The 23538-nt window shown below is 36.4% G+C and overlaps 1 protein-coding gene across 4 annotated transcripts in view; it reads left to right on the top strand.

The window, feature by feature from the left end:
- Window positions 1–23538, top strand: part of CUL3 (cullin 3) — a 94124-nt gene that overhangs the window by 50189 nt on the left and 20397 nt on the right. For all 4 annotated transcript variants that reach the window (XM_047773640.1, XM_047773641.1, XM_047773644.1 and 1 more), the window contains 7 exons: window positions 10792–10952; window positions 12453–12567; window positions 14394–14622; window positions 17564–17709; window positions 18686–18862; window positions 20156–20326; window positions 20840–20947. In XM_047773640.1, coding sequence (XP_047629596.1) covers window positions 10792–10952; window positions 12453–12567; window positions 14394–14622; window positions 17564–17709; window positions 18686–18862; window positions 20156–20326; window positions 20840–20947 — 1107 coding nt within the window. The remainder of the gene's footprint in view (window positions 1–10791; window positions 10953–12452; window positions 12568–14393; window positions 14623–17563; window positions 17710–18685; window positions 18863–20155; window positions 20327–20839; window positions 20948–23538) is intronic.

The following is a 23538-nucleotide window of genomic DNA, read 5'->3' as shown; positions in this document are numbered from 1 at the left end:
CTTTTGTTGATATAAACATAAAACTACATGTCTTTTTTTTTTTTGCGGCCCCCCCCCCCCCCACCGTGTGGATTTTCTGGGATTTGATTTTTTAGTAATTTGTGGGAGTTCTTTTTATCTTCTGAATAAAAGTTCTTTTTCAAATAATACATGTATTGTAAAATACTGTCTTCCATTCTAGGCTTGCCTTTTAACGGTGTCTTTGAAAAGAAGTTTTCGATTTCAGTTAATTTCAGTTTTTCAATTTGCAATTATTGGAAAAAGTGTTGTATCAGTTGATCAGATTTACTAATCAGGTTCAGATCTTTACTAAATTTATTTTGTCTGCTTGTCCTGTCAACTACTGAGAAATATTAAAATCTTAAGATATGATTTGGGATTTATCTCTCCTTTTAGTTTGTGTATTTTGAGGCTTGTTAGAAAGTGAGTATAAATTTAAGGTTCTCTCTTCCTATTGACTTTTTATGAAAGCCATTATAAATTCATATTTATGTGAAATATCCTTCTTTATCTCTAGTAGTACCTCTTACTTAAAGACTTCTTTGTCTAGTATTCATATATGAGCTTTCTTACAGTTAATTTTTAATGGCAAACTTTATCCCAGTCTTTCCTTTCCACCTTTTCTGTGTCCTTATATTTAAGAGGAGTTAGTTGTAAGAACCATGTAGTAATACCCTTTTTAATCCCATCTGATAATCTTTGTTTTAAAATTGAAGCATCGATGTCCTTTCCATTTAATATAATTGTTCCTTTCCATTTAATATAATTGTTGAAACATTTGAGTTTATATTTGCTGTCCCTTGTGCTTTTTTCCCTGTCCTTTGTGGATTTTTCCAGCTTTCTTTCCTTCTTTAGGTGACTCAAGTATGTTTTATTATCCTATCCCCTTCCTCCTGTTAGCTGTTATTTATGTATGCTTTTATCATTATTTTAGGGATTACCTTAGAGAGTACAACATGGATCCTTAACTTATAATGTACTTTATATTAGTTTTTTGGTTTTGTTTTGTTTGTCTTTTTAGGGCTGCGCCTGTGGCACATGGAGGTTCCCAGGCTAGGGGTCAAATCACAGCTGCAGCCACTGGCCTACACCACAGCCACAGCAACATCAGATCCAAGCTATGTCTGTGACCTGCACCACTGCTCGCGTCAATGCCAGATCCTTAACTGAGTGAGGATCCCCAGTTTGATCCCCACTGAGTGAGGCTGGGGATCAAACTTGCGTCCTCATGGATATTAGTTAGATTCGTTTCTGCTGAGCCTGACAGGAACTCCTAGGTTTTTTTTTTTTTTTTTTTTTTAAAACCATTTTTGGATAGTATGAATCTTAGAATACTTTGACTTTCTGGTTTTTTTTTTTTTTCCTCTTGGTTTTCAGACATTTGTCCCGGGGTGTTTTGTTTTGATGGGGAACAGGCCTAGTAATTTTTCCAGTATTGTGTATTAGAAATTGTGGAGTTCCCGTCGTGGCGCAGTGGTTAACGAATCCGACTAGGAACCATGAGGTTGCGGGTTCAGTCCCTGCCCTTGCTCAGTGGGTTAATGATCCGGCGTTGCCGTGAGCGGTGGTGTAGGTTTCACACGCGGCTCGGATCCCGTGTTGCTGTGGCTCTGGTGTAGGCCGGTGGCTACAGCTCCAATTCAACCCCTAGCCTGGGAACCTCCATATGCCGCGGGAGCGGCCCAAGAAATAGCAACAACAACAACAACAAAAAGACAAAAGACAAAAAAAAAAAAAAGAAATTGTGGAGGCCCTGAGTGATGATATTTTCCTTCAAAGAAATGTAATTTTCTTTTGGTAGGCAGGCACAGTATGGGCAGATCACCATGATTTAGTCGAAGCTGACTTTAGACTGTGTTAAGCTTGGTCTGTTTTTAGTTTGTCTTTATTTCTAGGACATATTTTTACTCACAGGAAATACCCCTTTGGGGTCTCAGCTGAAAGTCTGAGTTGTTTACCAGTTTGTTCTTCACATCCCAACTTTTTTCTCCTCTCCACTGCAAATCTGCCAGCAGTCTCTGTTGAGCTCTTTAGCCTGCGACTGCCGCTTTCAGTTTTGTGTTTCAGTGTCCCTCCCATGCTTAGCTGATATGTCAGTGAATATCTTGGTGAAAATTGCTTGCAGAATTTCTGGTTCTTCTTTGCATTTCTCTTCACCCCTTTGCCTCATAGTCTTAACTGCTTGATAGCCAGCCCACCTGTGACTTTCTGCTTGACCTCTTGTTTCCAGTCCTCCAAATACAAGAAATGACCTGAGAGAACAAGTGAAAGCAAACGTAGGGCTCCTTCCAGTACACTTGGCTTTTCTCTCCAGAATCCTGGCCCCACGAGTCCAGGTTGCTTTTGTTGCTCTTGATGCTTTTAAACAGTGTTTGTTTTAATTGTTGTAAAATACACATAGCACTTATTATCTTAATCATTTTAAAGTGTACAGTTTGATATTAAGTACATTCATCTTGTACAGCCATGATCTTCATTCAGCTCCACAGTTTTCATCTAGAAATACTAAAACCTGATACCCATCAAACGGTAAGTCCCCATTCCCCCATCTCTCTCTCAGACCAGGTCACTACTACTGTTGTACTTTGAGTCTGTGTGAATCTGACTACTCTAGCTATGTCATATAAACGTAGTCGTAAGGTATTTGTCCTTTTGCAACACAGAGTTCATCCACAGTGTAGCATGAGTCCAAATTCCCTTCCTTAATAGATTAGTGGTCGCCAGAGGGAAAGGCCAGTGGATGGGTAAAGGGAGGCAGCTCTGTGGTGACAGAAACTAAACTTTTGGTAGTGAGCAAATTGTAGTGTTAGCATGTTATAAACACATGAAACTTATATATCATGTTACATCAATTTAAAAAATACCCTTTCTTTTTAAGGCTGAATAATACTCAGTTGTGAGAATATTCCGCATTATCTTACCCATTCACCGGTCAGTGGTCACTTGGATTGTTCCCACCCTGGCTGTTTTGAGTAACGCTGCTGTGAACCTGGGTTGTACAGATACTTCCTTAAGACACTTCTTTTGACTCTTGAGTATAAACCCAGATGGTGGAATTGCTAGATCATATGGTAATTCTGTTTTTAATTTTGGAGTAACTACCATATTATTTTCCATAGCAGCTGCACCATTTTACATTCCCACCAGCAATACTCAAGAGTTCCAGTTTCTCCATATTCTCGCCAACACTTGTTCTTTTCCTTTCCCTTCCCTTTCCCCTTCCCTTCCCCTGCCCTTCTTTCGTTTCCTTCCTTCCTCCCTCCCTCTCTCTCTCCCTCTCTCTCTTTTCCTTTCTTTCGTAGCGATCTTGATTGCTATGAGGTAGTGGCTTTTTTGTTTCATCTTGTTTGTCTAGTTCTTGCCAGGGGAGTTGGTCTTTAAAAAAGCTGTTCTTTTAAGACTAAAAATGGGAGTATGTGCAATAGCATGTTGAAGTAGATGTTATTTTACAGATGAAGAAACAGGCACAGATGTTTAAGGTCACATCAAGTAAACAGCAGCAGTAGAATTGAAACAATCCGTCTGGCTCTTAAATCGGTGCTCTTAACCACTGAATCCTGTCACCTCTCTAATATAGGTCTTCTTTTCCAAAAGTCTTAGATTCTTATAATTAGAACTCTTACGGGTCTAAAAGGGACTATATGTTAGTATTAGTTTTTCCCCCACCATTACATTGTTTAAATTTTGGAATGGGGAACGGTGATTTTCTTTTATGATTTGATATAATTTACATAGGTTTAAAGAAACACAACTAGGGTTTTGATTTGTCGGATGTTAAGATACGATTCTTAAAATAAATTGAAATTATTTTATTTATTTTTTATTTTATTTTATTTTATTTTTGTCTTTTTGCTATTTCTTGGGCCGCTCCTGCAGCATATGGAGGTTCCCAGGCTAGGGGTCTAATCGGAGCTGTAGCCACCGGCCTACGCCAGAGCCACAGCAACGCAGGATCCGAGCCGTGTCTGCAACCTACACCACAGCTCACGGCAACGCCGGATCGTTAACCCACTGAGCAAGGGCAGGGACCAAACCCGCAACCGCATGGTTCCTAGTCGGATTCGTTAACCACTGTGCCACGACGGGAACTCCTGAAATTATTTTAAAATGGAATTTCTTACAACTGTGCTTTTTTAAAAGTTATCTTAGCCCCAGGAGAGAAATTTGAGGCCCATTTTATAGTGGTGGAAACTGTGACTTTGAGCTTTAGTTGTGGAGTTAAGTTTTCAAGCCATGTTTTTGGACAGCATATTCTGTGCTTTTCCACTCACTTTACCAGTAATATTGTTAAATCCAGAAGTGTTAATATGTGCCCTTTTCTATTTCATATCTTACAGATGCGTTTTCAGCAGTGTAGTTGGGCACTAGCATTCTGGAAAATATTGGGACAGTTCTTTAAACTTTGAGGTGATTAGGCTTTTTTTTTCTTTTTCCCCTACTCTCACTCTGGAGTAGAAACGTTTTGTTGTTTTCTGTTTGTTGGTTTTTCTTTTAATTGTCTTTTTTATCTTTATTGTGTTTGGCCATCTTGTATGTATTTCATGGTTTGAAAATGAACCCTGTTTGAAAACACCTAAATTGATTGCTTGTTAATAGACGATTGCCTAGTGATTAAGCTTGGAAAAGCAGCTTTAAACATGTTCTAAAAGACAGAGTTACAGAATTCTTTTTTTTAATGAGTTTAATTTTGGGGGATTTATCTCTTTTATGAGCGGGATATTTAATGTTTATAAAGACTTTTAACCTTGTTTACATTCTTTTTTTTTTTTCCTATTTAAAAAAATGAAAATAGTTGTAGGGCTTCTTCCTGGGAGGACAAGAAACTAAAGTAAGAATTAATTTGTTTGATTAATATACTTAATAGCTTGCTTGGTAAACCAACTTTCCTGAACCATTCCTGTGGGTTTAAAACTAGTAAGAGTTGTTATTTTTTGAACTTCATTATCAATTTTTGTTGTTATTTTATTTTGATTTAAATATCACTCCCTGAGTAACGAAGCTGTTTAACCTACTAGAAAGTCATTCCTTGACTTTGTACAGGTTTAGCTTTCATAAGATACATATTTTTGCATAATGTGTCTTGACACCTCTAAGAATTACTTTTGCAGGCTGAGTTTAATCTCGTATATGCACTTAAATACGTAGGTATCTTGGTGGATGGGGTGTCTTGGTGAAGGTGTCAGTTAAGAAGATAGGGCAAATATTTTCCCTCTTTGCCCTCAGATGCTGAGAGTAGTAATATCTGTGGCCTTGTAGGCTGAGCACGTGTAGGCTGGATGTCCTCTTGTCTACTGGGCATGTGAAGAGCCCTCAGTCATGAGTAGCCATTTGCAGAAGAAGTTTTACTCGGCATCAGCTGGTGAAAGTTCCTTTTCCTTAGCACAGAGGAAGAAAGGAATCCATCTCTACCTCATCTCCTATAGACCTACCTATCCTAGTTGATGCTTTAAATAGGTGGTGCTTTTAAAAGTCATCAGCTTTAATAGTTGTTTTGGGGAGGAAAGTTGGTCTTACAAAAACTCTTCTTTCAAGACTGCAAGTGGAAACAAGTGTAATAGCTTGGAGGTGTGTGTTGTTTTAAAGGGGAAAGTGCTTAAAGTATAGATGAAGTCAGATGCAGAAGTAGTCTGACTTCTTCCCAGCTCTGTGAAAATAGGGATGGCGTGATGGTCCTATCATTGGTTCTGCCCTCTCACCCCCTGGTCCATCTGGTTTGTAAAGGTTCTTGTCCACTCTATGTTTGCTTAGTGTAGGAATGGCAGCTCCTGAGAGAGAACCATAAATAGAGATTTTAAGTGTAGTTTATATCTGTGATGAAACTCATATCTCTTTAGTAAGTCTAATGTTTGATTCAGACAGTAGGCTTTCAGATGAATTTTTCAGATCATTTCATACTTAAAATGCCTGTATTTTGGCTTTCAAAAGGCAAAGAGAGGTAACTACTATCTCTGCTGAGCTCTCTTCAATAGATAAATGACTAATGTTGGACCCATACAGACTACATTTGGGGGTCGAATTAAATACCCACATAGAAACATACACAGAATAAAAAGTCCTACAGTAATTTAAATGGCTAGAACTAAATTGATATTAGATAAAATAAGCCACTTTTAACAAAGAGAAATTTCTGTTAGAATCTATTATGAAAATGCTGTTGTGTACCCACAGGCTGAATTCCTTCTGAGAGGGCTAACAAGCAATAAACAGAAGGTTTAGCATGTTTGTTCAGCTAATATTTTAATATATTTCATGTGCATATCACAAGTTTATTGTGAATGTGTGCCTGCATTACTGTTTAATATATGAACACATAAACACCCAGGTGTATACATCTATAGCTTTTTTTTTGCTTGATGATAATTAATCATATATACCAAACATTTATTATAAGTGACTCTTTGGTATTACTAAATCAAGTAGCCACACTAGAGAGTGTGGGTTTTGTCTTCTTTTCTTTATTAGCTCTCTGGTATCTATAATCAAATTTCATGGTTAACAGCCTTTCTTAATACTGTGTCATTTAATTATAATCATTATAAATACCTTGGCAGTCTCACATTAAAAGACAAGGGTTAAGCTCTTAGACTATAGCAACTGTATTTCCCTTGTTCCCAGTCATCCTCCATGGATGTAAATTTTCTATGCTTTGTTCAGACCTGGCTTCCTTTACTCTGAAGCATTTTCATTCCTCACCACCCTCCCCCACCAACCAAATGCAATATACCCGAAAAACTCATCAGCTGCACCTGGCTCCCTTTCTGCCTTTTTGCCATAGGGCTTAAAATAGCAGATATTATAGGCCATATAGTTACAGACTCATCTACTTCCATAGTGATAGCATCACTGTGTTTAGAATTGAGGAGAGAGGAACCCAGACACCAGGGGAGACTAATAACAGTAATAGTAATAGAAGCAGTAATAGTGAAATGTATCTTGATCCTTGATATATGTTAATTTTTAGTCAAAGGGTCAAGCTTTCAAAGGAAATTATTAGAGTTTCAGAGACCATATTGCCAGCTCTTTTTGTTACCCAGGACCAGAGTAGAAAAATGGCTTACTCAGGGTCACACCACCAGTCACACAAAGAATTCCTAACTTCACATCCAGTATTTTTATATTCAAAAATTTGCCATAACTGACACATCTACTTTAGAAAACAATTTGATGATTTCCATATGGCCCAATACTTCAACTAGAAATACATCCAAGAAAAATGAAAGCCTACGTCCAACAAAAAGATTGTGCCCAAATGTTCATAGCAGTATTACTCATAGTAGACTGGAAACAGCCCTAAATATCTACCAGTTGATAAATAAACTAGCTGTGGCATATCCATACAATGGAATACTATTCAGCACTGAAAAGGATTGATATTACTAATATATGTTACATTAATAACAACATTAACTAACAACTTTACACTTAGTGAAAAATCAGACACAAAAGGTTAATGTTATATGATTCCACTTGAAATGTCCAGGAAAGGAAATTAATAGAAAAAAGAAAGCAGACATGCTGGAAGTGAGGATTGACTGCAGACGGACTCAGGGGATCTTTTTTTTTTTTTCGATTGATTGATGGAAATATATACTGTGGAGGGATTGTGGCAGGGATTACACAATATAGAAATTTACTGTAAATTATTGAATCATGCTCTTTAAAATGAGTGAATTTTATGGCATATAAATTATACTGCAATAAAGCCGGAAGAGGGGCACCACCACACTTCAACACTCTGAAATTTACATTGCTTGTGTCTTTTGTTCTGTAATTCTTGAAGGTAGATGCCTTTACCAAAAACAATACAGTCTAACCTAATTTTTTGACATTTCTCTTAGCCTAAATTAAGAATATTTGGTTTCTTTTCTTTTATTTCTTCCTTTTTTTTTTTTTTTTTTTGCTTTTCAGGGCTGTGCATGTGGCAAATGGAAGTTCCTAGGCTAGGGGTTGAGTAGGAGCTGTAGCTACTGGCCTACGCCATAGCCACAGCAACTCTGGATCCTTAACCCATTGAGCAGGGCCAGCAATCAAACCCTCATCCTCATAGATACTAGTTGGGTTCATTTCCACTGAGCCACAACGGGAACTCCGAACATTTGGTTTCTTAAGAAAGAAGTTAGTATCTTAGTAGGCATATGATAAACTTGTTAATATCATGTATCATGTATGTATAATGTTATAAATCCCACTACAAGACGTGCTGGATGTCAGCATGTTAATCGAAACTTAACAGTACCTGTGAGCGATACCAGTACTTTTCAAATTCTTGCTGTGAAACAGCCTGATACAAAGTTGTCTCAAAGCTATTCCACTGCTTTTCAGTATATCTTTATTTTGCTCCTGTAAGTTGAGCTTTGCTTACAGAGAATCAGATGTGTTTGTTTTCAAGCCTGTTTATGTGAGTTGTACACCTTGTTATTACATAACTTCATGTTGTGTAAATAAAATAGTGTGAAAAACAGTACATTTTGTTCTTTGGCAAGCTAGATTGAATGTTTTGGAAAGACTTGACAAAGGCAAATCACGAAATAGTGGGTGATTTGTAATTTAAAAGACTAGAGTAAATACTGTAAACAATCTAGAAGGCTTTTACATTTAGATTGCTTCACAGTTTGTCCTGGTCATGATCCGTCATAATGAAACAAAGTAGAAGTGCTGGACAATTTTTGATGCATGAAATGTTGAACTCTCATCACAGGACTCGTGTTCAAAGAAAAAAGTCTTTATCTCCATGAATGCTTATATGTTTTAAATTAAAGTATTTTAGGTGCAGAGGTGTGTATATGTGTGTGTTTGTATATGTTTTAACAGTTTTCCTCTTTTGCCACTTTAACCAACTAGTTGCCGATTTTGATGGCATTGGTTAAGAGTGATTCTGTTAATAGTACCTGTCTGTACCACAGAAATTTATATTCAGAACTGTAAAAATCAGATGTGTAAATAATTTACGCAATAATTGGAATGATTATTTTCTTCTTCTTCTTTTTTTTTTTTGCTTTCCAGGGCTGCACTCATGGCACATGGAAGTTCCCAGGCTAGGGGTCAAATCAGAGCTGCACTTGCCAGCCTATGCCACAGCCACAGCAATGCGGGATCCAAGCTGCATCTGTAACCTACACCAGAGCTCAACAGCAATGCCAGGTCCTTAACCCACTGAGCGAGGCCAGGGATCGAACCCACATCGTCATGATTCGTAGTTGGGTTCGTTAACCACAGAGCCACGAAGGGAACTCCTTGGAGAGATTATTTTCATAATAAAAACTCTCACTGCTTTATAAATTATTAGACTCATAACAATTTTTATTGAATTCTTTTTGTTTTATGCTAAAAAATAAGGCAGAATCAAGATGGTGGGGTGGGGGGAAGTGTTAGGCCTGAAGGTCATGAGAGTCAAGAGTAGCTTTAGTATATTTAAAACAGTTAGAGCCATTAAAAAGGATAGATGCGTTTGGGGCAAAACTCAGAATTTAAGATCTTGAGGAAAGAAGTGTGAAGTTTAAGAATTTATTGGAGAAGTCATGAAAATTTTGAACTTAAATAAAGTTGCTGTTGGGATTTGAAAAATTTGCTGCAGGATATAGAAAGCACCAGAGATGCTAACGGAAGCAGCTTTCCTTGTAGCCATTAGGTGTGTACCATTGTGTAAGATGAGTAAAAGAAGTTTGGAGGAATAATGTCTATGATGACAGTGCTACTCATGGAGAATTTAGTAAAAACTGGTCAGAAGTTTGATCAGTACCATTTTATGCTACTGTAGTAGAACTTGCTGTTCACCTTGTATCTTTTTTGGTGTTACTTGTAGTTACAGTATTCCTTTAAAAGTTCAGAGATCACATTTTACTGTGGGTTTTATTTGGTTTTGCTTTACAAATGCCTTTAAGAGTCTAGTGAAAGCTATGGTCTATGTTCAAAGTACTTATGTGCAAACAAACATGCAATAATTTAAATTTTGGGGAAGTTCACAGACCCACCAAAGCCCAGAGAGATCTTGGTTAAGGATAGAAAGGAATTCTGGTACCAGTTCTTCTGTGAATTAAAAACAGTAGTTTTATTTCAATGTATTTTGGTATAAATACAGATTTTAAAACGCTGCACAAAGTAGGACTTATAGTCAGTAATTCTCAATTATCTGTACTCTACAAAGTGGATTATCTGTGCTCTATAAAGTTATATGTTATGGGTATTGTAGGGATCACCAATGACAAACCTATAATCATGTTGGTGAGAACTTGAAAGTAAGATGACTCCCAGTAAATAACAGTAGCTGAGGATGTTTTAATTACAGAATATGTAATGCTGCTCTATTATAAACATGAGAGACTTTTAAAATGTACAGGTTAGTAGCCAGCTTAGTTGCATGCATCTGTATTATATTCTGCTCTCAATTTTACTTAAAGAATATAATCTTCGAGTACAATATTTAAGAAAGTCAGAACTGTATTTGGGCATGGTATGGCGTTGGGGAGAAAGGAAGACTTGCCTGCCTCGCTGTCTGCCTTTCTCTTCTGCTTTAAGCTGACTTGCCTCTCCCTGGATGGGGTGCTTGCTTTTTTCCTCCCCTTTTGTTAGGGTAAGCAGGTGACCACCTGTAGCCCTTGTTTGCTTCAGTAACAATTGTAAATTTTAAAGACTTACGTCATTTATATAACCTGGGAGGTACTAGAAGATTCCATGTTGCTTGAAGTGTTTCTTACCTGAATAATTTTCTTTATTATTGTAACTCAAAGTGATTATTTTTATGTTCCTAAGAGTTGTACTCATGTTTATATTATGATTTTGCTTTAACTGCAGGACCGTGTATATGTACAACAAAATAATGTGGAGAATGTCTACAATTTGGGATTAATTATTTTTCGAGATCAAGTTGTACGTTATGGGTGTATTAGGGATCACCTACGACAAACGCTATTGGACATGATTGCAAGAGAGCGGAAAGGAGAAGTTGTAGACCGGTATAATAATCTTTTTACTCTTTGGGTTTTGGTTTTTAGTGGTTGTATCTTGAGAACTGATTCATTGTCATAATTTTATTAAAATAAACTAGGGACTTCCTGTTGTGGCTTAGTGGGCTAAGAACCTGACCTGGTCTCCGTGAGAATGTGCGTTTGTTCCCTGGCCCAACTCAGTGGGTTAAGGATCCAGTATTCCTGCAGGCTGTGGCATAAGTCACAGATGTAGGTTGGATCTGGTGTTGCTGTGGCCATGGTGTAGGCCAGCAGCTGCAACTCTGATTTGACCCTTAGCCCAGGAACTTCCATATGCCACAGATACAGCCTGGAGACAACAAACCAAAAAATAAATTAAAGTTTGTCCAGCACACTACGGAAATCTTCAAAAACCTTATATCACAATTAACAAAGTTAGGTAGATTTTAACTTAAAAGTACACATTTATTTTTAGAAACCATTCTAAGCTTTTGCTTAATATACTTTCAAAAAACAAATCAGCCATCACTTTTTTTTTTTTTTTTGGTGACTCGATAGCATTTTTGTTTCTTTGAGTTCTTCCTTAAGGGCTTTTGGCTGGCATTTACTCTGAACATATTTGAAGGAAAACAGCATAGTCTAAAATGACTAAGAACGGTTGTACCCCTTGTGTTGTGATATTCTCCTCACCCTCTCCTAACATTGTTGCCTTGCCATTTTTGTGACTTTGCAACCAGAGTGGCTTGAAATATGCAAGACTGCTTTCTCTGCTTCTTTGTATTCATAGCAGCTATTAGATGAAGATTTGTCCAGTTCTTTTTATTTCAGCTTTGGTACATGGTCAGGATTGCCCAAAAGCCATTTGGTACAAAAAAAATTATATTGCTTAGAGTAACTGTATGTTGTACCCATATTAAGCACTATAACCTCTCTCTTCCCTACTTCTTTTTTTTTTTGTCTTTTGTCTTTTTAGGGTCACACCTGAGGCATATGGAGGTTCCCAGGCTACGGGGTCTCATCAGAGCTACAGCTGCCAGCCTACACCACAGCCACAGCAATGCCAGATCCGAGCCACATCTGCGACCTACACCACAGCTCACGGCAATGCCGGATCCTTAACCCACTGAGCCATGCCAGGGATCGAACCTGCAACCTCATGGTTCCTAGTCAGATTTGTTTCTGCTGCACCACGATGGGAACTCCATCCTTCCTACTTCTTCATAAATAGCCTTTTAATTCTGTCTGTGTTTTTAAATACACAGAAATATTTAGACATTCTAAACTTCTTTTATATAAAATTCTAAGTTAGCAGCATGAGAACTACTTGAGATAAATAGCTCTATAGTCAAAATATGCCTTCCAATTAAAATTACTCTAAATCTTTATATTATAAATTAATTGCTTATAGAAGATTGGTCACTTTGGTTAAAAAAAAGTTCTCAAAGTCTTTATAGCTACTACTGTTGCATTTTTTACATGAATTTTTAATATGTTTTTATTATCAAGTGATCTAACTTCTTTTGACAGAGGCGCAATAAGAAATGCTTGCCAGATGTTAATGATTTTAGGTCTCGAAGGACGATCAGTCTATGAAGAAGATTTTGAGGCTCCTTTTTTGGAAATGTCTGCAGAGTTTTTTCAGGTAATCAGTGAAGATATAAATAAATGCTCTTTTAAGATGTTCTTTAAATTATTGAATGTAGTTACTAGTTTGAACATTTTGACCTTTTTGTACTGAGCCCCTTTGGGGAAGAGGGTGCAACTTACTTCCTTTAGCACAGCTACCTCAACATTGCTCACATTCCAATGAAGAAACTTACTGAAAACAAAATGAAGAGTTTGGACTTATACATGTGGTTTTTTGTGTTTTTTTTTTGTTTTTTTTTTTAGTGTATGAAACATATAAACTTCGAAATAACCTTAAATTGTATTATATTTATATGTTACTAATTATTTTATGTAAATTCACAGGCACTACATTACCAACAAAGTCTCACTCTTCAGGCTTTTGATAATATAAGTTACTGGTAAACTAAATATAGATATATGCATGATCCCATAGTACACATATATGTCCTAAAAAGCTGTTGATTAGGAAATTATAGTTCAGTAAGTACAGTTGATCAAAATTTGCAGCAGTATATATAACTTCAGACCAACTAAATTGCCAAAAGTGAAGCTAAACTAATACTAATTTGTAGTGAAATGATAATAACGGTGACTGAGTACCATGACAAATGATAAGGCCGTTTTGATAATGAGGTCATGATAATCAGGCACTCTTCCTGAGAGCATCAGCTGTTTAGCAGTTTCTAATAGGAGCTTTGTAGTGTTGCTGAAGTAGACTTGGTTGAATACTAAAGTTTTACTTTAATAATAAACTTAAAAAAAAAATAACTGGAAAGTTAAACCTCTCAGTAGGTGATTCATAAGCGCCATGGATGTATTTAAAAGTCAAACTCAGTGAATTTGGGTGTCATTTAACAATAAAGAAACAAAGAATGGACTCCCCTCCCCCTTTCTTTAATTGGTAAAAAGCTATTGGGAAGATTTTTGTGGTCTCTACTGGTGAGCCTAGACCATGTTTTATGAATTATTATTTTTATAATAACATAGCAACTAGTTCTAGATATTTATAACAACATTTTGATATTTGCATTTGTTTTAATTTCTTTCATTTCAGTATAGAAATAACAGTAGAAGGTTAATTCCAAAATGTGTTGCTGTGATGTATGTATACATGTGTGTATATCTATATAAGCGTAATTTTTAGTAGTGAGTGGAGTAATGATCTTACCAAGATTGGTGTGTTAATATCTCTTCTGAGAAACTTATTTTCAACTACTTTTTATTAAGAGAATGGGAAGTATTACTAAATATCGTACATTATATATATTAACACATCTTCTCTTATATAATTCTTAGATATATTTGTTACTTTTACTCCCATGTTAAAATCAATTGGATTAATATTTATAATTTACTGGAACTTCTGTAAGGCTGGTTTTAGCAGACAGGGTTAATACTTATCTCTATTTCTCAAACTTCATATATATTCCTTTGAGAGTGGGAGTGGGGTGGCAGCAGGACTTTAGTAACTAGCAGTATGCCAGCAAAACTGTATGATAAATATGATGAATCTTTAGGCATAATTTTACAATGAAACAAATAAAGAAGAATTTCCCACTCCCACTTGGGGTCATATGCTTCATTCTGTACTTTTCACCTTCACTGGCATGTGCTTACTTTTCCCACTATTTGGAATACACTGACAAAGTTTGAAAAACACTCCCTAAGGATAATGCATTAATTTAGTCTTATGTAAGTAATGCTATATGAATATAAACTGTTAACAGTACTTGGGATATCTAGTTTGTTCATGAGAAACACTGTAGAAACCCAGTTAAAAGCAGAAGCACATTTTGCTTCCACGATTTTTTTTTTTTAAATTATGCTTCTTATTTGCAGATGGAAAGCCAGAAATTTTTAGCAGAAAACAGTGCTTCGGTATATATAAAGAAAGTAGAAGCTAGAATTAATGAAGAAATAGAACGGGTGATGCACTGCCTTGACAAATCAACTGAAGAGCCAATTGTAAAGGTGGTTGAGAGGGAACTCATTTCCAAGCACATGAAAACTATAGTAGAAATGGAGAATTCTGGACTAGTACACATGTTGAAAAATGGGAAGACAGAAGGTAAGTGTTAGCACTTGAAAAATTATTAAATCCTTATAGTTTTTACCAGGTTCTTGGTATTTTTGTTTCTTGTTGTAGATTATGAATGACAGTTTCCAAGACGTTGTGGTATGTATCATTTATCACTGTTGTTACTTTGATAGGTTACAGTAAAGATTTACACTCGTTAATAAAGATTTTAGATACTCCTAGTGGATTGAGTGGCTTTTTTTACTTTCATCGTAAATCTCCTCACTTTGTGTTTTCTTTCTTCCTTTTTTTTTGTCTTTTTTTTGCCCTTTCTAGGGCTGCTTCCTTCAGCATTTGGGGGTTCCCAGGTTAGGGGTCCAACCAGAGCTGTAGCTTCTGGCCTACGCCACAGCCACAGCAACACGGGATCCGAGCCGTGTCTGCGACCTACACCACAGCTCTCAACAATGCAGAATCCTTAACCCTCTGAGCAAGGCCAGGGATCGAACCTGCAACCTCATGGTTCCTAGTCAGGGTCGTTAACCACTGCGCCACGACGGGAAGTCCACTTTGTGTATTTCTTAACCCAGAAGATAAGTGTAATATTATCAGTGAGGCCAATGAGCTCCTCACCTATTCCTATACTTTGTATTATGCTAGGGAGTTTAGACTGTTAATTCCCACAGCTCTCTGGTCCTTACCTGCATGGATATTTGTATTAAAGGCATTAAGGGAATTCCCTTCGTGGCGCAGTGGTTAACGAATCTGACTAGGAACCATGAGGTTGCATGTTCCATCCCTGGCCTTGCTCAGTGGGTTGAAGATCTGGCGTTGCCGTGAGCTGTGGTGTAGGTTGCAGACGCGGCTCGGATCCCGAGTTTCTGTGGCTCTGTCGTAGGCTGGTGGCTACGGTTCCGATTGGACCCCTAGCCTGGGAATCTCCATATGCTGTGGGAGTGGCCCTAGAAAAAGCAAAAAGACAGGGGGAAAAAAAAAAAGCATTAAGTATACCTAACACATGGCAAGTGCTTAATATGTTTGTAAAAGAGGGGTAGCAGAATAGCTACTTGCCACAGTTCTCTGTTTTGTACTTAATGTTCCCCACAATTAGCTGCTTTCTGTGATTCCAAATTAAATTTTAAAATCCTGGCTCCAGTTTTTCTGGCTTTCCACTAGAAAATTGCAGAATATCTTAATTATGCTTGGCCCTGCTCTTGAGCAGTATGTCAGGAATATGTCAGAGGCACAACTTCACAATTATGAAGCCACATGTCTCACAATCAGAAAGTGAAAAACAGGTTTTTTCCCATCATGAATGGAGGACGAGTTGGATTGATTATTAAATTCAAAAAGCACTATGAAATTAAGTTAATAAGTTCAAATGGTATCATTTTATTGTTTATTAAGTATGCACAGAAATAATGGTATTTAATTTTTAAATGCCACGTATTTTTCATTTTCTCTTTTACATTCTCCACAACATCATACATTTATATACAGTGAATTACATACAGTGAAATTTTATTAATTTACATACAGTTAAATGTACAACATATAATTAAGCAAAATCGTAACGACATAGAAACAAAGTAGACAAGTTGGGAACTCTTTTGCCAGAAGTATTTGATATGCCAAGTTTATTGTATGTCCATAAATTCCTGTGGCATTTATAATATTTGTTCTTAACATAGGAAACTAAATTGTGATTTGTAGCAAACATGAGAAACTATAAGATTTGTAGTGCGCAGATTATTTTGGACATATATTATTGAAAACATTTTTAAATAAAATATTCCTTTAAAAGTCACTGAAACAAATTCTGAAGCCCTTTTTGTAAAACTTGGATCCAAGTATTTTTAAAATACATGCAACTTTAGTTTTAGGATTTAAATTGCTCTTATAAATATAGACTAGCATAGGTAAATTATAGCTTGTCTGCCAAATCTGACCTACCACCAGTTTGGTTAAAAAAAAAAAATCAAAAGAATAGTATTTCATTGCACATGAAAATTATATAAATTTTAGATTTCAGTGCCAGTAAACCAAGTTTTATTGGAGCACAGCCATGCCCATTCATTTATGTATTTGAGACTTCTTTCTGGCCACGATGGCAAAATTGGTTGCAGCGGAGACCATAGGGATCACAAGTTTAAACTGTATCATTGTAAAGTTTTGACGCTATAGTCTCTCAGTAACTTCTTATTTCAAAGAAACACTAGACATATTGAAAAGCAGTATCTTAACACCACATTTTAATCTTGCAAAAAGTGGCCAGAGTCCAGAGTTTTCATTCTAAAACAATGTAGTGAGGTAAACCAAATTTTAAAATACAGATATTGGCTTAGGTCATCACCTGGGAAATAGTAGGGATTACTCTGAGGAAAACAGTAAAGAATAGGAATTTGTGCTGTAAGTACACATGAATTTTACCATGATAGGTAATGAAATAAATCCTAGCGTATTTAATTTTGTTTGTTGTCATTTGAACTTATGAGATAGACATGCTGAAAATGTCTGTTTAAATTTCCTTATTACATTGACTACCAGTTACACCACAATTAAGGTTATCATTTTGATAGTTGTTTTGTAGTATTAGTAGATTCTAGATTAGAATTGTATAGAATTATGTAGAAACTGAAAACTTCACAGTTTTCGTTTTTTTGTGATTTTGTTTATTACGCTGTTTGGACATCTTCTCTTCATGTAAACTAAAATTTGTTGCAGTGTTTTATTGATGCCTTTGAAATATCTTTAAGCTTTATTTTTTATAAGTTGCAATAATAACCATTAACTAGCTTTTTTTTTCCTTTTTTTAAAATTCTGCCTAGGAGATTTTTTAGTAATTTTCTATGTGGTCAGCAAATGGTTGTAATGGAGAATTTTTTTGTTTTTAGAAATATCTTTTAAGCGTCACAGATCAGCATGAACAGAGATGTGAATTTTTTTCTTAATCTTTAATATAGTCAAATTTATGTGTTTGCTCTGATTGCAGACCTTGCTTGCATGTACAAGTTATTTAGTCGTGTGCCAAATGGTTTGAAAACGATGTGTGAGTGTATGAGTTCCTATTTGAGGGAACAAGGTAAAGCCCTTGTTTCTGAAGAAGGAGAAGGAAAGAATCCCGTTGACTATATCCAGGTAAGTAAGTATAGAAGATGCTCTTTATCATAAAGTAATTTTGGCAAGTGTTTAAAAGGTCCCTTTTAAGAGCTATGTAGTACATAGTTCTGGCTTTATTGTTCCATGGCAAATTAACATGTGTAACTATCCTAAATGTTTTAGAATTTCGTAAAGCATGTACATTTAGGGAGCCAAATTCAGCTGATGTCTTTTCTTTTATTAGCTTGCCTGATGAAGACCTTTAAATAGTCTCAAGAATGAAAGTTCTTTTTTGTATGCTTTTAGTGTTCTTCATGTACCTTAATGTGTTAGAACAAAAATTAACTGTTTTAGTGAAGTACTTTTTGTTTCAGAATACTTTGTTTTCAACCAATTCTGTTTTTCATGTTTTAATATGAATAATCAGGTCCCTTTGTGTGTTTTTAAAACTAGTTTTGTTAGACTCGCCCATTCAGTCAAGGTAGTGGAAGGTGGGGAGAAACAGTGAGAAGGATCTTTGGTTCCTCTTTAAATGGAAGTGAGAATACTTCTCTTACCACTGACATTTTAAATACAGGCTTAGATGCAGGCTTGAAAATAACGATATAGAGGGAGTTCCTGTCATGGCGCAGTGGAAACGAATCCAGCTAGTATCCATGAGGATGTGGGTTTGATCCTGGCGTCGCTCAGTTGGTCAGGGATCTGGTGCTGCAGTGAGCTTGTGATGTAGATCGCACGTGCGGCTCAGATCCCGCGTAGCTGTGGCTGTGGTGTAGGCCAGCAGCTGTAGCTCTGATTCGACCCCTAGCCTGTGAACTTCCATGTTCCTCGGGTGCAGCCCTAAAAAGCAGAGAGGGAGGGGGAAAATAACAGTATAGAATCTGTAAGTTTAGCACTTAATGCATGTATTTATCACCAGCAAAGTTGAAGATAAACTTCTAGTTACACGTGTAGTGTATTGTTTATAGAAAAAATATTATAATGTATCCTAAATTTCTTTATTTTTATTTGGAAGGGCTTATTGGATCTGAAGAGTAGGTTTGATCGCTTCCTCCAGGAATCGTTCAATAACGACCGGCTCTTTAAACAAACTATCGCGGGTGACTTTGAGTATTTTCTCAACCTCAACTCTAGGTCCCCTGAATACCTCTCATTATTTATTGATGATAAGCTGAAAAAGGGAGTCAAAGGGGTAAGTATTAATGCATTTGAAAATATATTAAATTGTATTTGTAAATATATAAAATTAGGAAGTAAAATTGAAAACTTTGAAATACCGTAGCTATAAAATTAAACATAATCCTTTGCTGTGCTTAAATATGCACTGTGATATTTGAAAGGATTGCTTCAAGTTTTTGAAATGCTCAAAGGTACTTTGACATTTCACTTAATGTGTAATTGGCATCAAAACCAACTACACAGCCATATCTGCAGACGCTGAAGTTAGATATGCTAGAGATAATAAGGAGCTAGAAAACAACTGTCCGTGGCACCTAGAATCTTGCTTGCCGTCATCTGGTTCTGGTGGTGTGTATCAGACAATCCTTGGGAGCCAAGAATCTGAAGGCGTAGACTAGAATAAGTATCAGCACATAGGCTGGAAACATGTACTGAAGCTCAGTCTCAAGCCTTTATAATATATCTAGGACCTTGGAAGCTAACTACAGCACAGAAAATGAAAATAAGCAGATTGTGATCACTCATAAATTGATCTTTTTGATTCATCTTGGAATTTATGCAGCAAAAGGGAAGAGCAACACACAGCCACAGGTTTTATAGGTAGCTGTAACAAGCAAGAGAAAGCTCACAGAGATACTGAGTAGAAAAGACACATCTGAGTAGTCTACCATAATTTCTATTATTTTATTTTTATTACTTAATGAATTTTATTACATTTATAGGGTGTACAACAATCATCGCAACCAAATTTTAGAGCATGTCCATCCCAAACCCTCAGTGTATCCCCACATCCCCCATACCATAATTTTTAATATAAGCTTACTACAACCTGCCACCTTATTTTAAAAATTGGGGGCAAGAGGTCTTTTTACTTCTGGAATTATAACAAGTTATCTCCCTTATGTTTGCAAAATATAGATTTTGAATGAGCCTATATGAATTCATATATCTTGGCCGTATAAGTTTTTGCCTAGATGTTATGTCAAGGCATTTTAAGATTCTTTTTGTGTGTTTAAAATGGCATTTCATCTCTTCTCAGTCATCCTTTAATGCATCCATGTATCACTTCCCGCCTCCATTTCAGTGTAGCCCACTGAGGAGTGCACTCCATTCCAGCCCTTGATAGATGCTGCGCTGGACAGAGTGTGAGAGTCAAGCTCTATGAAGTAGGAGGCACTTTCTCACACTAGGTCCCTCCTGACATACCTCACCCAGATATTTATGTTTATCAGTTAATGAACTATGATGCTGTTTTTGTAAACTAAAATTGTTTAATTGTTAAATCGTCTTTTGATTGATTTTTCAGCTAACAGAACAAGAAGTAGAAACAATATTGGATAAGGCAATGGTCCTTTTTAGGTTTATGCAAGAAAAAGATGTATTTGAACGTTATTATAAACAACACTTGGCAAGGAGACTTCTCACAAATAAAAGTGTTTCTGATGACTCTGAAAAAAATATGATTTCTAAATTAAAGGTAAGGAATATGTAAGATGGACTGCGTGTACTTAGTGTTTATCATGTGATTGAATAATATGTGGCTGGGAAATATGTATTTGATTTAAAATCTCCAAGAAACAAAAAAAATGGATTTCACATTGCACAGCAGAAACGAATCCAGCTAGTAACCATGAGGTTGTGGCTTCGATCCCTGACTTCACTCAGTGGGTCAAGGATCGGTCTGGACATGAGCTGTGGTATGGGAGGCAGACGCAGCTCGGATCTGTGGTGTCAGCCGGTGGCTACAGCTCCAATTGGACCCCTCGCCTGGGAACCTCCATGTGCTGTGGGTGCGGCCCTAAAGAGACAAAAAGACCAAAAAAAAAAAATCCTTGAATTATTCTTAACCACACTTAAGTTGGTACCCACAGACATAGCACAACTACTGAAAAGATTTAGAAATGATGGCAATAATGTGGAAGAGTTTCTTTGTACATTTTCTCATAGGAAAATCCATCATTTATTTGTGTCTATTTGTTTTTCTCCACAGACTGAATGTGGATGTCAATTCACATCAAAACTGGAAGGAATGTTTAGGGATATGAGCATCTCAAACACAACTATGGATGAGTTCAGGCAGCATCTACAGGCAACTGGGGTAGGATTCTTCATTTGTTTCTACTTATTTATGGAAATATGTTTATGTAAAGTCTTTTATAATGGGCATTTTCATCCATGTATCAGGTAACTGAATTGCTGGTGTCATTTCTTTAAATGTCATCAGTGATAGTATAGGTATTGTCTATAAGTGCTTTAAAAATTATTTCCCTCATATAACCTTTTTTTCTAACAGTTAATCTTAAAATATTTTTTTTATTCCTCTAAAACTTAGTTTATCTCCCTACTTGAAGGCATGTGTTTAAAATTTAATAAATAGGGTGATTCTGCTGTTAGAACCATTACAGATTGTGGGGAAAATACCAGGCTTAGGCAAGCTTACTGAGTTTTAATATTCTTACTTTACTCCTACCCCAGGATCGTGCTGTCTTAGAATTGTTACCTGACCTTCCTGTACCTCAGTATTCTTATTCTCATCTGAAAAATCAGAATAAATGGGCCTCATTGACTGGGGGTGAACTGAGTAAAAAAGGCTGATGCTAGTGTGATATAAATGTGGTTTTGTGTTGTGACTCCTAGAAGGCAGTTAGCTACAACTTATCTGGCTTTGAAGTCCAGTGGAGTTTTTGTGACAATTCAGTGGGTTTAATGAAGTTCAGAATTTGCCCTTTTCTCTTCTTTTTTTTTTTTAAACTGTTTTTCAACTTAAGCTTAGAGAATGCTGTATTTTTTCTTTAGTTTTTTTCTCTGAAGTAACCATGTACAACGTTATAATTAGGACATCACAACCATTTAAAAAAAAAAAAACCAAAAAACAAAACTGGGAGGTCTTTCTATTGATATTTAAATATAAAATCATTACTTGTACTGGTCCTGCACTCTCATCAGAAACAATATGTGAAAAAATAATTCTGTAGAAATGAACATTTATACATATTGAGGGCATTCAGTTTGTGCTCAGAGGGACTTCCGTTCCCTCTCTATTGTAAATAGTTGTATGATTTGCCTCACATGTTTACAGTGGAAAGGGCTGAGAACAGGAAAGATAATATGTCTGTGATAAATAGAAATTTAAATGGATGGGAACTGAATAACATGATTACCCTGGATGTTTTTCTTTTTTAGATTGTTTAGGGATTTGTACTTCATTCTGTCTAATGCATTGATGAAATCATATTTTCATAGGATACATGGTTTTTTCTGTTTTTTTCTTCCACTAATGTCACACATATTGAGGACTAGAGGGAGGTAACTTGGTCTGAATAAATGAATGGTCTGTCGAAACCATCTAAAGGAATGTTCCCTTACTATTTTTTGTGTCTATTTACCGTAGCTGTGATTGTTGAGAGCCTTTGAATAAGAAAATTGCCATCTTTACTCTTGACCACTCTATTGCACTCATTTTATTTTTAAAAGAGGGGATGATTGTTCAGCATGATAATCAGAGTCTGTTTGCTTTTGTTCTTATAAAATTTGTGGGTTTTCCATTCTCTCATTTTGATTGTTCAGATATATCCTGTACTTTGTGGAATATTTATTTCATAATTTGTTAAGCCCATAAGTAGAGTACTTAATCAGGATACTCAAAGTTATATATCTGCTAATCCAGTTGCAGCTTCTGCTTTGTAAGGCCATTATTTGCATGCAGTTATGGCTATTTTGTACTTGCTTACATGAAGGATCTTAAGCTTTAAGTCTCCTAAGCATTAATCTTAATTTGAAAGATATTATGAAAATAAGAACAAATGAGACAAATCTTGAGGTGTTCCCATTGTGGCTCAACGGTAATGAACCTGACTAGTATCCACGAGGACAAGGGTTCAGTCCCTGGCCCCACTCAATGGGTTAAGGATCTGCCATTGCCATGTTATGCGGTGTAGGTTGCAGATGTGGCTTGGCTTCCTTGTTGCTGTAGTATTGGCATAGGCCAGCAGCTTCAGCTGATTTGGCCCCTAGCCTGGGACCCATATGCCTGCAGGTGCAGCCCTTAAAAAAAAAATCTTGAGCCTTCTGAAATCTTTGAGCCCTTTTAAAAATCACCAATCCGAGGGAAGTTCTTTGTAACTTTGCCTGTTGAAATATACTAAGAGTGGCTCTTTTATTTCCTTTTAGAAGTTAAATAACAAGTTCATTCTTAAAATTCTCAATACTTGTGGTATATTTTATTTAAGCAATATATATTTATTATGCTGAAGGAAATTTAAGTATTTGTCCATTTTTTTCCTGTGCTTTACTTTGTTTTAAGGTGAATAGGGGCAGGAAAACCACCTTACTATCGTATTTCCATTTACTTATATCAGCAAATCATATCATATGTGAACAGATTTTTCTGGTACCTCTGTCTCTGTGTACTTGTTCCTGTCATGTGCTAACTTTGAATATAAGCCGAATGGCTTAAAAATACTACTAAGATAGCTAGGAAAAAAAGGTCCAAACCAGTTCCTAGAGGTTCGTTCTTTTTTTTTTTTTTTTCCCAAAGGGCCTCACTAGCAGCATATGGAAGTTTGAAGGCCAGGGATTGAATCCAAGCTGCAGCTGTAGCAACACCGGATTCTTTACCCCACTGCCCTGGGCGGAGGATCTAACCCACGCCTCCACAGTGACCCAAGCCACTGCAGTCAGGTTCTTAAT

The sequence above is a fragment of the Phacochoerus africanus genome, chromosome 3, assembly GCF_016906955.1.
Source record: "Phacochoerus africanus isolate WHEZ1 chromosome 3, ROS_Pafr_v1, whole genome shotgun sequence".
NCBI classification, from domain to species: domain Eukaryota; kingdom Metazoa; phylum Chordata; class Mammalia; order Artiodactyla; family Suidae; genus Phacochoerus; species Phacochoerus africanus.
This window is presented reverse-complemented; position numbering and strand designations above follow the sequence as displayed.